Source organism: Salvia hispanica, chromosome 3 (genome assembly GCF_029641045.1).
Source record: "Salvia hispanica isolate PSC_SH4W2 chromosome 3, Shi_PSC_v1, whole genome shotgun sequence".
NCBI classification, from domain to species: domain Eukaryota; kingdom Viridiplantae; phylum Streptophyta; class Magnoliopsida; order Lamiales; family Lamiaceae; genus Salvia; species Salvia hispanica.
The window spans coordinates 30,489,020-30,503,829 of NC_142694.1; the positions used below are offsets into that span (position 1 = coordinate 30,489,020).

At 34.4% G+C, this 14,810-nt stretch overlaps 3 protein-coding genes and 1 non-coding gene across 4 annotated transcripts; 3 read left to right on the plus strand and 1 right to left on the minus strand.

Moving 5' to 3' along the window:
- Positions 1–588: 588 nt before the first annotated feature.
- Positions 589–1,462, minus strand: LOC125216109 (uncharacterized). The gene has a single exon (XM_048117734.2). It carries the CDS (start codon positions 1,400–1,402, stop codon positions 788–790), a length of 615 nt encoding a protein of 204 aa, XP_047973691.1. The 5' UTR covers positions 1,403–1,462; the 3' UTR covers positions 589–787.
- A 5,256-nt stretch (positions 1,463–6,718) lies between these two features.
- On the plus strand, positions 6,719–9,748 carry LOC125211789 (protein ORANGE-LIKE, chloroplastic-like). The gene is made up of 8 exons (XM_048111723.2): positions 6,719–7,120; positions 7,581–7,698; positions 7,790–7,897; positions 8,075–8,161; positions 8,241–8,317; positions 8,433–8,560; positions 9,123–9,256; positions 9,458–9,748. Exons 1-8 carry the CDS (start codon positions 6,912–6,914, stop codon positions 9,533–9,535), a joined length of 939 nt encoding a protein of 312 aa, XP_047967680.1. The 5' UTR covers positions 6,719–6,911; the 3' UTR covers positions 9,536–9,748.
- A 396-nt stretch (positions 9,749–10,144) lies between these two features.
- On the plus strand, positions 10,145–10,224 carry TRNAL-UAG (transfer RNA leucine (anticodon UAG)). The gene has a single exon. It is a non-coding gene; the product is annotated as a tRNA-Leu (tRNA).
- Positions 10,225–10,570: 346 nt separating this feature from the next.
- LOC125211023 (small ribosomal subunit protein uS11x) lies at positions 10,571–12,573 on the plus strand. The gene is made up of 6 exons (XM_048110696.2): positions 10,571–10,668; positions 11,158–11,277; positions 11,390–11,435; positions 11,907–11,992; positions 12,089–12,218; positions 12,332–12,573. The coding sequence occupies exons 1-6, from the start codon at positions 10,666–10,668 to the stop codon at positions 12,397–12,399; spliced, it is 453 nt and encodes a 150-aa protein (XP_047966653.1). The 5' UTR covers positions 10,571–10,665; the 3' UTR covers positions 12,400–12,573.
- The last annotated feature ends 2,237 nt before the right edge of the window (positions 12,574–14,810 follow it).

The window sequence follows — 14,810 nt, forward strand, 5'->3', positions numbered from 1 at the left end:
CTAAATCGACTGCTACAAGTTTCGATTTCACCGGAATACAATAGAGATTCAAGGCACGCAGAGATGAGAAATTTGCAACACCCATAAAATTTGATTCTTCACCACTTTCAATGGTTTAGTCCCAATTGAATAAATAGTCAAATCGTCTAAGATTCAGCATATATTTGACTCAGAAATTTACTGTTTTAGTTATGATGTGGGTCTTCCAAATTGTTCAAATTCAAATTTGTGATGATCTCGAAAATACTTCACTCACATTTTTTTGAAATAATTACTCCATACATGTAAATAAATGAAATTAAAGTAGTAACCATTTACGACTACTGGTAGTCGTTTTCAATTCTCAACATCTCATGAATAAAATATAGTCGTAGGCTTCGGAAACATCGTCAAATTGGAAAATTCCAATTCTCATTTATCAATATTTATTGGCGTCGTTGTATTTGGTTGATTCAGTCATTGACGAAGTAGACAAATTTATCTCACTCTTTTCTCTCATTAAAGAATCCCCATCTACTTTCACGTACCCACGTTCCTATCACAATCCATATACTCACATAACTCAACCAAATAATATGAATATACGTCTTCTTCAAAATGAAACATCAATAAAAAAAAGTTCAATGATCATCAACTTCAATAAAAAAAGTCCAATGATCATCAACAATCAAGTCTGATACCTCAATTATTTACTCAATTGTACCAAAATACATAAATAGTAGATTAAAAAATCCAAAAATAAAATTAAAAATTAAAAAAAAAAACGAAGTTGAATTGGGGAAAAATGTTAGTCGAGAAAACCTGTTTGCCGCCACACAGCATTGCGCACCTGCCGCAGATCTCTCCCCTTGAGCGTCCTTCCGACGCCTTCCAGCACGGAAAACGTCGTCTTCTCGTTCCTCAGCGACACACGCGCCACCATCTCATGCGGCGGCAGCACCTCCTCCTCCTCCCCCGCCTCGTCCTCGAACGCCTCTACCGCCTTCCGCGGCATCATCGGAACATTCACCGGCGCCGATTTCTGGAACCGCCGCGCCGGCATGGACTGCGAGATCTTCGGCTGCTCCGTCGACATCCGCCGCTTCGGAATCGCCGGAATGTCGCGCGAGATCGACGCCGGAGACGGAGACCACAGCGCCGGCTTCTGCACCACGGCGCCGCGGCGATCGTCCTGCAGCGCGGCGAGGATGCCGAACCTCTCCGTCTGGCGGCGATCGGAGGTGCTGATCCGGTGCTCGTCGGAGAAATCGGCGGTGTAGAAGACGTCGAGCTCGCTTAGCTCGTCGCCGGCCGCGGATGCGAACGATTCACCGGCGGGGGAAGGAGGGGAGAAGACGGAGAGGAATCGGTCGGAGGAGGGGGAGCGGCGGTGGCGGAAACCGGCGGCGAAATTGGGATCCATTTTTGGGTGTGAGAGGGGAGAGTGTGTGTGTGAGTGGAGAGTAAAAATAATATCTGAAGGGGGGGGGGAATGATTAGGTGCAGAGGAGTCGTACGAGTTATTATTGTGGAGCCTGTTTAGGGGGCCCACTGATTGGTGAGGGGGGAAATCGTGGCCGTTGAAAAGGGGGCGTGATGGTGGGGATAATCAGGGGATGTTGGGGAGAATAGATATACTGCGGAAAGTGGAGGGTGTCAGGGAGCCTGTCTTCTAGAGGGGAGTAGCATCATAATCTATTTTCAATTTGATTCCCCTAATTTTCAACCAATCCTATCCACAATACTAGCAAACGTCACAAATTTAATTAATTTTATATTTCCAACTTTTAGTTTATTGTGGAACTAATAATACGGCATCCATCTTTAAATTATACGTCGTCCGAGCACCGGTTTTAGAAATGTCGAGAACAGTGGGTGAAAAAAAAAATTAATAGAATAAAGATTCTATTTTTATATATTAGTTTTAAATAAAATGTTGATGGAATGAGTTAGTGGAAGGTGGAATCTTATTACCATTTATAGTAAAAGTGAACTGAAATTTCTATTCGCGGACGGACTAAAATGGATAAACGGAACTCTTATTTACGGATAGAGGAAATATTTTATTCTACTCTATCCTTAAAATTATACTCTGTTTTCTAGAAATAAAAATTTTACTCAGAAAAAGTTTTAATAAAAAATTAATAAAATAAAAAAAAGTATATAAAGTAAGAGAAAACAATACTATAGTAGGTAGTTGAATTAATGTTAGTGAAATTTAAGATCCATTTTCTAAAATATAAAAAATTTCTAGTTTTAGAAAACAGAAAGAGTATTACATTTTTATTTTAAGAAAAGTTTCTTTAATAAAATAAGATTAATTCTCTATTAACAATACTTCAATCATTTCTTTCTATCTCTTTCACTTTAATTAACTAAAATGAGTTTTATTTTAAATTAATAGGTAATAAAATGAATAATCACAAAATATACTCTCCCGTCTCACCAAAAATGAACTATTTTCTTTTTAAATTCATAAATAACAATATATTTTATCTCTATTTATTCTCCCTCTTTTCCTCAACACATAATACCATGTTGCATGATGTGTTATCCAATGAAGGAATTTTTTTCTTAAAATGCAGGGAAAATTATAATCTTGATATTAACGGATAATAAAAAATGTACGTACAAATAAACAACCAAAATACAAACATGATATCTAATCATTAGCTAATATGGCACTGGCATAGCAATTTTTTAAACAATATTACGTGTTTGCAACTTTGCATACTCTGCTCAAATTCATTGTTACATTATTGTTTTTTTTTTTTTTTTTTTTTTACCGTTCACATTTGCGTCACGATGAATTCGAAACTAATACTCTCTCCATCCCAAGATAAATGACTTGTATTCCTTTTTGGGATGTCCCACTATAAGTGACCTATTTCCATTTTTAACAAAAAGTCATCTCTCTTACTTTATTCTCCACCTACTTTATTCTCTCTTCTCTCCTCTACTTTTCCCTCTCTCATACTTTACTCTCTCCACTTTATTTAAATATCATTCCTTAAATTCCGTGCCCAAAAAAAGTAGGTCACTTATCTTGGGACGGAGGGAGTATCTTTTAACTTCGAACATTAACAGCTCAATTATCACACACAAATCTAGTTGTGGGTTTTTGTCTAGTTATTTCACAATTTTTAATACGGAGTACTACTCAATAATATGGATTAGTGTTATTAGTTTATAATTTTTCCATTTTTATTACTTTAATTTTTTTTTACTTACGATGGATAGTACTCCATATATTTTTAGTTGTAGATGAAAATGAATATTTTCAGGCATTGACTTCTTTTTTCATGTTGTACTGTTTCGTTATTACTATTATAAAATACCCATTTGTTCCTGAAAATTTATCACTTGATTTCATTTTTATCCATTTCTAAAATATGTCATCTTTCACTTTTATTATTTTTGGTAATGAATAACTCATTCTCACTCGCATTTTACTAAAAGTAGAACCCACATACCATTAACTTTTTCAACACAATTTCTTTTAAATTTCTTAAAATTCGTACCGGGTCAAATGTTGACAAATTATTAGTGACTAAGAGAGTAAATGTATTTTTACCTATTTTTGGATAATTATTCGATTACCTATTTTTCTTTTCTTAAAATTAAAAGATTGTTTTTGCAATGTCGTTTCAGTGCCAAATATTTGAAATGGATAATTCTTCACTTGACTTGTTTGATCTCTTGAGTTGATATTGCTACTACGCTTAAGACTATTTCAACATATATCAGTATTTTCAAGTCTAGCTATAATGGTAAATTCTAGGCAATTTAAATACTCCACCATTACAAGAGTGAGATATTTTGAAATATAGAGATGTTTGAGATGTTTTTGAAAGAGATGGGATAAGTGAGGAGTAGGCGAGTAGCTTTAATTATTCCAATCAAAATATATAGGAGAAAGAATTAGGCTTAATATTAGTTAAACAAAAAAAGGTCCCATATCTAAACTTTAGATGAATCTGCATTGTGTCTTAGTCGTGATTTTTATCATTTTTTTCCGCACAAGGTTAAAAAAAATAATTGTTGCTTCACAAACTAACAAAGTAAATTAAAATAGTTGTTAAAATGGAATAGGATGGTATTAATTTATTACTATTTATTAGTAGTTTTCAACAAATTATAATTAATAATCGTTTTCATTTAATTCTGGATAAGAGGGCGATTGACGACTTGCAAAGTAGATAAAAAAAAATGAAAAGGGAAGGATAAATATTGATATATTCAACATAACAAAATATTGTAGGATTATTTTGTAAATTATTTGTCAACTATAGGTCTATAGCTAATAATTATCAGAAAATAACATAAGTGAGATTAAAGGAACTCATTTTACAACTTTTTAAAAACTCTTAAACTCCTAATATCTTTTAAAATTGTTTATGAAGTTTATAGATTTTTATTTTCTAAACACCCACTAATAAATCTATGGGTGGAGACAATGATGTATAAAAAACAAAACATCCATATCCTCAACCACCCTAATTGTCAGCATATTTATTATTGGGCTAAACACATTTAAGATTATAGACAATGGTCCCACTCATGGCTATTAATTAAGACCTCCAATCAAACTAGGTTGGATTAGCCCAAAATCATAATAATTAATAAATTTATTCAATTCATGTGTGTTTTGTATGGACTTTACTAAAAAAAAAAGTCGAGAATCAAATATTTTGATTCAGAAGTTTGTTTAGTTTACAACTTACAAATCAAAAAATTATAACAATTGATATGTTTTCGTATAAACTGATTACGAATTTAATCATCATTTCTCTTCCTGATAAAACATAATACCTCCGTATTTTAAAAGTCGAAACTTTTGAAACGACCCATGTTTTAATGTATAATTGGTAAAGTAAGGAAGATGAAGAGAAAAAATAATAAAATAAAAGAGAGGGAGAGAAAATATAATGGAATAATTGAGTGGACTGTGAGTTACCTTATTGTAATGGTATAAGTGAAATAAATTTATGTATAGGGGTTTAAAGATTTTTTAAAATAAAAAGTTTGAAAGTTTCTATTTTTCTGAAACATATTAAAATGAATAGAGTTGATATTTTTAAAATACTGATGATATAATAGAATTCTAGCACATACAACAAGGAGGTCCGTATTTGGAATTCTTAACAAAGTACCAGTAAATTTAAAGTCAATTACCTTTTGGACCATATTGTAAACATAGCCTAATATTTATATTCAGAAAATATAAACAACGATTAATGCATAAAATAAAGAGGCTACATATAATCATTTAATAACATAAACGAAGCTAAACCAACTGAAAAATTATCTAAAATTGATTTGTGAATTTGGAGCTTGGATTCACTTATGCAGTTCCAGCAGACAACGTCGACGACGCCGAAAACGTCGGCTATATCGATATGACTTGAAATTAGTGTGGTACTTTCAAATGAATTGAGAAAAAAAAAATAGTAGACACGATTCTTCAATATTATTGATTATGGTGCAATTGGCAATGGACAAGCGGATAATACAAATGTTTTTGCAAAAGCATGAGAAGAAATATGTGCATCAATGTCGTTTCTAACCAAGATAATTCCTTTAGAGCGTACGTTCTTGATCCAAGCGATGCGCTTCATGGGCCATTTCTAAGTAAAACTTGGTCACCGTTCAGATAAATGAGAATCTTGTGGCGCCTATTAATCCTTCAAATTGGAAATGTGACGCCAGTCATTGTCATCAATGACTATACATACTCATACCGAGTCGACTATCTAATTATGTGTGGTCGTGGCACAACACAAACCAACTGTTATGGAGATCTCAAACTCATCCATTGCCAATGTAAGTGGTGGTCTGAGATTTGAGAACAATCCTTATGCGTCTCGCCTCGTCTTTGACGTCACCATACAAGTTCAGAAAAATTCCAACATTGATAGAATTCAAGACTCTACAAATGCTTGTATTCAGAATTGCACTATTAGGAATGTAAGGATTACAAACATTATATGTGGAGTGACACCATAAGCTTAAGCAAAATTAGAAAAGAAGACAAAACTTGAAGATGTTAGAGTGAGCGATATTGTTTTTCTAGGCACCACCAACATGTAAGGATCAAATCATGGTAGGGAGTTTGAGGGTAATTCTATTCTTGATGAGGTAGACGAAGCAGACTCGATACTAAATCTTTTTCAATAATGAATGATGTAGTTACAGCAGACGATGTTGATGACACATACGTCGGAATAACAAATCACACAATGCGAGACGAAATTGTCATTTTAATTATTTTTCCTACTTAAAAAAAAATCTTAGTAATTTATTTTTATTTCATTTGGAGCCTCTTGGATTTTCTAACCACTTATAAAAAGTGGATTTCATTATTTTTATTTAATTTTAAGTTTTGATAATATTAATAAATTTTGAAATTTATTATCGATCCTCTCATTCATGTGACATGTTTTCCATTACTCGATTTTATTTAAAGCAGTGTTCATGATATTAAACTAAGTGTTTAATTTTGAAATAATAGGAGTAACACATATGACATGTCTTGGTTTATAAATCCTATTCTTCTTATTTTACAAAATAGATTTTGAGTAATTCAGCGACATAAACATTTTCGATATAATTTCATAAACAAACTGCAACAAAATATATTAATTTAAAAGGAAAATAACTGATAAAATCATTGAAACTATATTACTCGTATTAATTTTACCGCAATTTATCAGAATTTAAAATATGAAAATTTGAAGTGTGTTGGGAATCAACTTATCAACAGGTAGGAGTCAGAGGTTGAGAAAGAGCTTTGTTGATTCCGACGAAAAATCCGTTACCATCTTCACTGCTGTCACACAAATTCATCGAAACATTCACAACACCAAACCCTCCCCATTCATATCCCCTCTTTCTATCTCTCACAAATTGGATGAGCTGCAGAAGCAACACACATGGCTTCTCTCTACCTCTACGCTCCATTGACATCGTCTCCCCACGCTTCACACCTCAATTTCTCCGCCAAACCTCTCCTCATTTCCAGCAGCAGCGCACACCAAAAACGCCTCTTCGCTTCCTCCTGGAGAACCAAGCTCATCGCCGCTTCTTCCTCTGCGAACAATGCCTCCACAGATTCCGCCACTCCTAGCGACAGCGGTGCAAGGTTGATTCTAGAAAATCTCTTAATTCGTCGTATTAATTTTTCACCCGTGTTCGCTCAATTTCTAATCAGTAGTTAATCGCTTCTCTGTTTTGATCGTTTATTCGTGGATTACCTATTTTGAGGAATAATAATTGAAATTAGGAGTTAACTCAGCTTTTATTTTGATTGCAATTTCCAATCAGTAGTTAATCGGTTCTCTGTTTTGATCGTTTATTCGTGGTTTACCTATTTTGAGGAATCAATAATTGAAATTAGGAGTTAACTCGGTTTTAAATTTGATTGCAATAATTTCTGTGATTGTTGATTCCCCTTTCCTGTGAAAATTGGCATATCTAAGACCTTCCTTGGATCATCATGATAATATTATATGCTTGCGTTTTGATGAATGGGATCTATCTCGTGATTTGGTTGCTTAATCGGTTGTTCATTCGTATAAATGACATTGATTATTTGTGTGCAGCAATTTCTGCATCATAGAAGGGCCGGAGACTGTTCAGGATTTTGTTCAGATGCAGCTGCAGGAGATCCAAGACAACGTTCAAAGCCGGCGCAATAAAATTTTTCTTCTTATGGAAGAAGTGAGATCACTAATATATCTCTTGCTGCTTTTCTCCCACTTTTAAAGCTAGTTTAAAGATGATTAATGTATATTTGTTTCCTTCATTGAAGCTAAGGAGGCTGAGAGTGCAGCAACGCATTAAAAGCATGAAATTTGAGTCCGATGATGATAGTGAGCTGCCGGAAATACAATCATCGATTCCTTTTCTTTCTCATGTGGTAACTCTCCTGGATATTCAGCTAATCTTCATTCTCTAGTTTAATTGTTTGTTGAGGGATTTCCTTTTCACTGTTCAGTTGTTATTTTTGTTATTAGTTGTCTTTTCCATGATGTTGGCATATATTATAAATGTGTTATACTGCAGTAGCTAACTTGACTATCATCTCTTTGATTAGAACCCAAGGACGCTGAATCATCTGTATTCGACAAGCTTTTCGCTCATATCTGGAATTATAGTCTTTGGGGGTCTCATTGCACCAACTGTAAGCTCCTAATCTTGAGCATTTTGTGTATATTGTTTGAAAGGATGAATTCAAAATGTCAAATCTTCTTCCATTGCAGCTTGAGCTAAAATTGGGTTTAGGAGGAACTTCATATGCGGAGTTCATAAGCAAAATGCATTTGCCAATGCAATTGAGGTAATTGAATGCTTAAATTCTAGGCCAAACTGCTCTGCTGACCGTAATATTGTTTCTAACGAGCTAAATTTGATGATGTGTGCAATTGTGGAACACTTGCTCTTATACATTCCAGTCAGGTAGATCCTATTGTCGCCTCGTTCTCAGGTGGAGCGGTGGGGGTTATTTCAGCATTGATGCTGCTAGAAATTAACAACGTCGAGCAGCAAGAGAAGAAAAGATGCAAATACTGTCATGGAACTGGTAATTATTCACATTCCATCATGGCAAAATCATGTGACATTGTTTACCAAACTACCAATACTTGATATCTTAAGACTTTCCAATTTGGTGTACGTTCTGTCTATCTTTTTCACTCATATTTGAAATCAGCAAAGAAATGTTAAGAGAGTTAATGTCCTCTAATGTCCGTAGAAATTGGTTGGATAGTGCTCAAAATTGCATTACTAAAATATCAAACTATAGCTCCTGTTGTGTTATCTTTAAGAAAGCATAGCTCCTTTGAGTTTCTCAAAGACAGCTGCAACACGTGCTTCCTTTCCTGGCCAAACCTTGAGTAATATTTTATGGACGAATGATATCTGCTATCTGTAGTCGGTCCTTTGATCTTTTTTCATCCAGTTTCCCTACTTTGAAGTTAACTGATTAAATACACACATAACAAATATGTCTACTTTATCATATGTATGTATAGACTTCAATTACACATTTTCTTCATTACTTTGCACACTTTGAGTGGTGGTCCAAGCCTTGTCTCAACTGATTTCGTATCCAACATTTCATCTTTTCTTGTATTTTTGAATAGGGTACTTGGCATGTGCCAGCTGTTCAGCAAGCGGTTTGTGTGTGTCTGCTGAACCCCTTATAACAAGCGCTACTGATCGCCCGTTGAATGCACCAACTACTGGAAGGTGTCAAAATTGCTCAGGGTCTGGAAAGGTATTTAATTCTGTGAATTTTTATAATGTGCATTCTCCTCTCTGGTTTATCACCTATAAAAGCTCAGAGATATGGAAAAATGATAAAATCAATTCTTGGGCAGATTAAGTTGATGTAGTTTCCAAGCCGCAGAGATCAATGTGCACGTTTCATGCGCATTTACTATGTTTTCTCTGCTGATTAGTTTTTGTTTGATTATAGGTGATGTGCCCCACCTGCCTTTGCACCGGGATGATAATGGCTAGTGAGCACGACCCTCGTTTTGCACCGTTTGACTAAAGAGCAAGCACAGTTTTGGCCTTTGCTTCGGGCCAATTCTACTACTACCTCACTGGAAGTGGTGTTGTTTGAAATGATATCAATCTAATCCCATGATTAATGTATCACTGAAGTAGTGAGTTTTTGTTGCTTGCTAAAACAGTCATGTAATGAGTCCAAACATTATCATATTAGGGACAACTACAATGAAGAAATGTGGCTAGGTTTGCAATGTGGGGTCGTTCCATCTCTTGATTTTATTCCAAACGAGTTATTTTTTGTGTTTTACAATGAAGGTTTAAGGATGATTTGAATATCTCAATTAAAAACCTGTCTAAATATTTTTTGTCAAATGGATCTTACTTAGTAAAATCTACCGCTCAATCACAAGATTCACAACTAAATCAACAAACCACTTATTAACAGGATTATTATGGTATGAACTCAGGTTTGCCGGGAATGGAATTGGCGATCGAGAACTCACACTTTACTCTTCGGAGTTAAGAACAGGATAGAGAGAGATAAGAGAGACGCTAGAATGATCATTATAATTGCTTAAGCTCCATAGACCATAAGCTTAACCTAGAATATTCAAATTATATATACACATTCAGTAGAAAGGACCAATAAGACAGTTTGGCCGAGTGGTCTAAGGCGCCAGATTTAGGCTCTGGTCCGAAAGGGCGTGGGTTCAAATCCCACAGCTGTCAAATTTAATTTTTTGTATATTTAGTTTTAATATCCTTTTGTTAATCCTCTGACAATATTTTATAACAAACTCTTGAAAAAATCAAGATGATATAATCTAATCGACATTAAAGAAATTATGTTCCTATTTGATGTGAAAATATGAAATATATGTTCACACCGTCAAATATTAATTTTACACAGTAACAAACACAATCTATTTGTGGTTTTATTTTTATTTAATAAATATATTTTTATTTTAAAAGTGATATTAACCCGTATCTAAAACATTTTGGAAACGACTAATACCGTCATGGGCAATTCGGTCATTTTAGCTACACCCATTGTTCTAAACCCTAGAGGTATAAAAAGGCGTCGCTTATATCTTGACATTCTTCCCCAGCAGTTCTTCACTAGAGTTGTTCCAGAGCTTCGAAGCCGGCAAATCCACTCTTTCCGCAGCCATGGTATATCATAAATTAGCTTTCATAATGTTGATTTTTTTTCAATAGATGCTTTTTGATTCTTAAAGTTCTACATTTAATTTCAGTTCTGCATGTTTTGCTTGGATTTGAATGTTGCATATAAAAAACTTGTTTTTAGTGAAATCTGGATCGCTATAGTCGCTTCTGTCGTGTTACTGTTGTAAGTGCCTTTAATAATTGGGGAAAAACACGGTTTATTCTGATTTAAAATAAATGAACAATGCAATTCTACATGTTGAATGGTTTTTAGGTTTAGTCTGATTTAATTTGTTTGTGCTTGGATGGAGTTTGTGTTCCCTGATCTCCAGCTATTAGTAGTTGAATAGAATTCAAAATTTTAGCTAAATCATTCCAATTGAAGAGTTACTGCTTGTGGTTTAACTGTAAATGCATTTTGTATTAGAATGAGATTTGTTCTCATAATTTGTCAGTATGTCACTTATTGTGTACATATGTATTTGGATTTTATAGTCGAAGAGAAAGACCAGGGAGCCTAAGGAAGACAATGTCACTCTTGGACCTGCCACAAGAGATGGAGAGCTCGTCTTTGGCGTGGCTCATATCTTTGCCTCGTTCAATGACACGTTTATCGTGAGTGTGTTTAACTTGAGTTTCATTTTAATACATTTACATTTGTCTGAAGTATAATGTCAACTACTTAAATAGTTTTTAGTTTTATTAATGGGATGTATCTTATTTGCAGCATGTTACTGATTTGTCTGGGAGGGAAACCATGGTTCGCATAACAGGTATTGTTTATATCATTTTAAATTTACTGCTTATACTGTCTTTGTGCTATTGCATTGTTACTTGCTATGCTTCTAAATTTTTTGGATTCTTAGTTTTAATCAATAGTCCATTTTTGCTGACAGTGAATACCTTTTTAAATCACTGTTAGCTTATGGCTATAATTATTACTGACTTGTATGCTGTTTAGTAAAGGTAAAGTTAGGCTGGTTTTGTCATCAAAGATTGCTGAATCATGCTTCCAGTTAATAAGTATCATGGTTTAGCCAAAATTGAAGCCTGGATGGTTGAGTTTCTTTGCAAGATTCTTTTATGTCTACTCTTTACAATGTTGTAGATATTTCCTGATTTTATCAACCCACTCTTGCTCTCTCACACACTAATACTTATAGATACTTTTTCAAGGTTTAGTGATTTCCTATTCTAGGTCTCTGCTTGATTCTGAATTATAATTCCCCTGGTTTTGGTGTTAGGTGGAATGAAGGTGAAGGCTGACAGGGATGAATCATCTCCCTATGCAGCTATGCTTGCAGCCCAAGATATTTCTCAGAGATGCAAGGTTAATAGATATTCCATCTGTACTTGCTATCTACTTAAAATTCCATGTCACCATTTGTTTATTTCCCGTTTCACTGATCCATTGGCAACTTCTCAGGAACTCGGCATCAATGCTCTTCACATTAAGCTTCGTGCGACTGGTGGCAACAAAACTAAGACTCCTGGTCCTGGTGCTCAGTCTGCTCTGAGAGCTCTTGCCCGGTCTGGCATGAAGATTGGTCGCATAGGTATGTAATTTTTCCGATATCTGTGAATGTTTTGTTCCCTTTTTGCATCATGTTTTATTTCATGGATCTTGCATAGCAGTTGTTTACAATCGATGTGTTGTTTTACCTTGCAGAGGATGTGACTCCAATTCCGACTGACAGCACTCGCAGAAAGGGTGGTAGAAGGGGAAGAAGGCTATAATTTTGCTATTTGCAATCTCAGTTATTGTTGGTGCATTTTTATGAAGTGAATCGAGTTCTATTTTTCCTACTATTGTTTTGAACAATTTGTAGTTCAACCAAAATTTGTTTGGTGTTTTGCTTGGCCGAAAAATTGAACAATTATGAGATAGTATATTTGCTGAAACTTGCTTCACGTTGCCATTGCTTCTTGCTGAACTTTTAAATGTGATGATGTTCTTCATGTTTCCATGCAGTTTAATTTACTTTCTAATTTTGCTCCCAATTTATTTTGGTTTCCTATCAAATATTAATTATGATGTCAACAGAGTTTTTATCAGTATTTTGGTCTATAGATTATAAAAATAACAATTATGAAATTGATACATAATTCTTTGTCTCACATGATTATGTAATAGGGGTGACAAATTGTGCTTGCTGGCTCGTTGTCGTGTCGACACGATAATGACACGAACGCGAAAACAACAATTACGAACATGACATGGTAAGAAAACTCCAAACACGAACATGACACGCTTCCCTCAGTCACGGACACGACACGAACCACTTCGGGTCAGCACGACACGAGAGCAACACGTATTGGAAAATGATTAAATATTTAACTGATTTAAATGAGATATGACCGTATGAGACTATGAGAGTCAATTTAATAAATATTGAAAAATGGAAATAATAAGAATTAATAATATTAAAATAATATTTGTTAACGGATACCACGAACCCGACACGAACACGATACGAAATTTTCGTGTCCTTAACAGGTCAATCCAAACCCATTAGTTTCGTGCCGGTTTGTGTCGTGTAAAAAATTGTCAGCCCTAATATGCATCTTTTCCTTTTTAGTTTACCCATAAGTATATTATTTTCTAATTTTAGAATGTCTTTTTTCTCTAATGGGGTGTGACTCATTCTTCACTAATAATATTTTAATTATTTTTTCTCTCTACCTTTTTCTTACTATTAATTTTAAATTAAAATTCGTGTCGAACCCAAAGTTCATATTCGTTGGGAACGGAGGAAGCACAAAATGCGTTTACAGAAGTTGGTATTGATTTCCTGTTAATCCGATAAAATAAATCAAGTTTATTTTCACCTATGATCCTAATGTGCAAGGGGTGAACAATTTACATGAACTTATAACTCGATTGGACTTTAATATTGTAATCACACGATTCTTAGGATTAAAATGAAACGCTGTAGCACTCATTTTATGACAAAGAAGATCATAAAGAATTACTTGAATTCGACCTCATATTATAGAGTGCAATGTGCATATTGGGCTGACACGATAAAAAGTCGAACATGATAAGCTTTATACTAAACCGTTACTTTCGTGCGTGTTTAAGTTTTGCGCTAACATTGAGCAATGATGTGCGAGACTGCGAGCATGTCATTGTGCGCTCAATTAATTCATTAAGTAAAGCTCTTTTTGATACATGAAATTGAGGTCCAGAATAGATGACATACATTTCAAATCTAATATTATGGTATAAAAAAAATATTTGAATTTGAAATTAAATTAAATTACAATTTCAATATCTCCATTTTGCAATTTGAATTTCATATCTAAAAGTAGACAAAGCCCCACTTGATATCATGAAATTTGACCCGTGGAATTGAAATTGAAGCAAATCGAATGCTTCAATTCCAAATCCAATGTTTGGTACTACAAAATATATAGATTTGGAATTGTAATAAATTCTCACAATTCCATAATTTGAATTCCACTTAGAGTTTGTTTGAGAACATGGAATTGGAGGTGTGGAATTGGAATTGGAGCCTTCAATTCCAAATCCAATGTTTGGCACCACAAAAATGTTTGGATTTGGAATTGAATTGCAGTTCCAAATCTTCCAATTCCACAATTTGAATTCCATATCAAAGGTAGAAAATTTGAATTCCAAATAGTCATAAAATTAGATAAATTTAGTATATAGCCACAACACACACTTCACACACTACACACATTTCACACACTACACATATTTCACACATTTCATGCACTTCACACACTACACACATTTCACACACTACATACATTTCACACACTACACATATTTCACACATTTCACGCACTTCACACACTACACACACTACACACGCTACACACATTGCACACATTTCACACACTACACACCACACACACATTTCACACACTACACACATTTTACACACTGCACACATTTTACACATTTCACACACTACACACATTTCACACACTACACATCACACATTTCACACATTTCAAACACTACACACATTTCACACACTACACACTACACACATTTCACACACTATACACAGTATACACATGTCACACCCAACCTTGTATGACTTATGCACTTACTATAAATATATTCAAATTTTCAAAAGCACACATATTATATAATTTCAAAAACCAACATTTTTCAG

Bases quoted from the DNA above. Each gene is read 5' to 3' on its own strand.
- LOC125211023 (XM_048110696.2), top strand. The intron at 11,436-11,906 runs GTATTGTTTATA...TTTTGGTGTTAG, and splicing joins AACCATGGTTCGCATAACAG to GTGGAATGAAGGTGAAGGCT. The intron at 12,219-12,331 runs GTATGTAATTTT...TTTACCTTGCAG, and splicing joins CATGAAGATTGGTCGCATAG to AGGATGTGACTCCAATTCCG.
- LOC125216109 (XM_048117734.2), bottom strand. From the start codon at position 1,402: ATGGATCCCAATTTCGCCGCCGGTTTCCGCCACCGCCGCTCCCCCTCC.
- LOC125211789 (XM_048111723.2), top strand. From the start codon at position 6,912: ATGGCTTCTCTCTACCTCTACGCTCCATTGACATCGTCTCCCCACGCT. The intron at 7,898-8,074 runs GTAACTCTCCTG...CTCTTTGATTAG, and splicing joins TTCCTTTTCTTTCTCATGTG to AACCCAAGGACGCTGAATCA. The intron at 8,162-8,240 runs GTAAGCTCCTAA...CTTCCATTGCAG, and splicing joins GGGGTCTCATTGCACCAACT to CTTGAGCTAAAATTGGGTTT.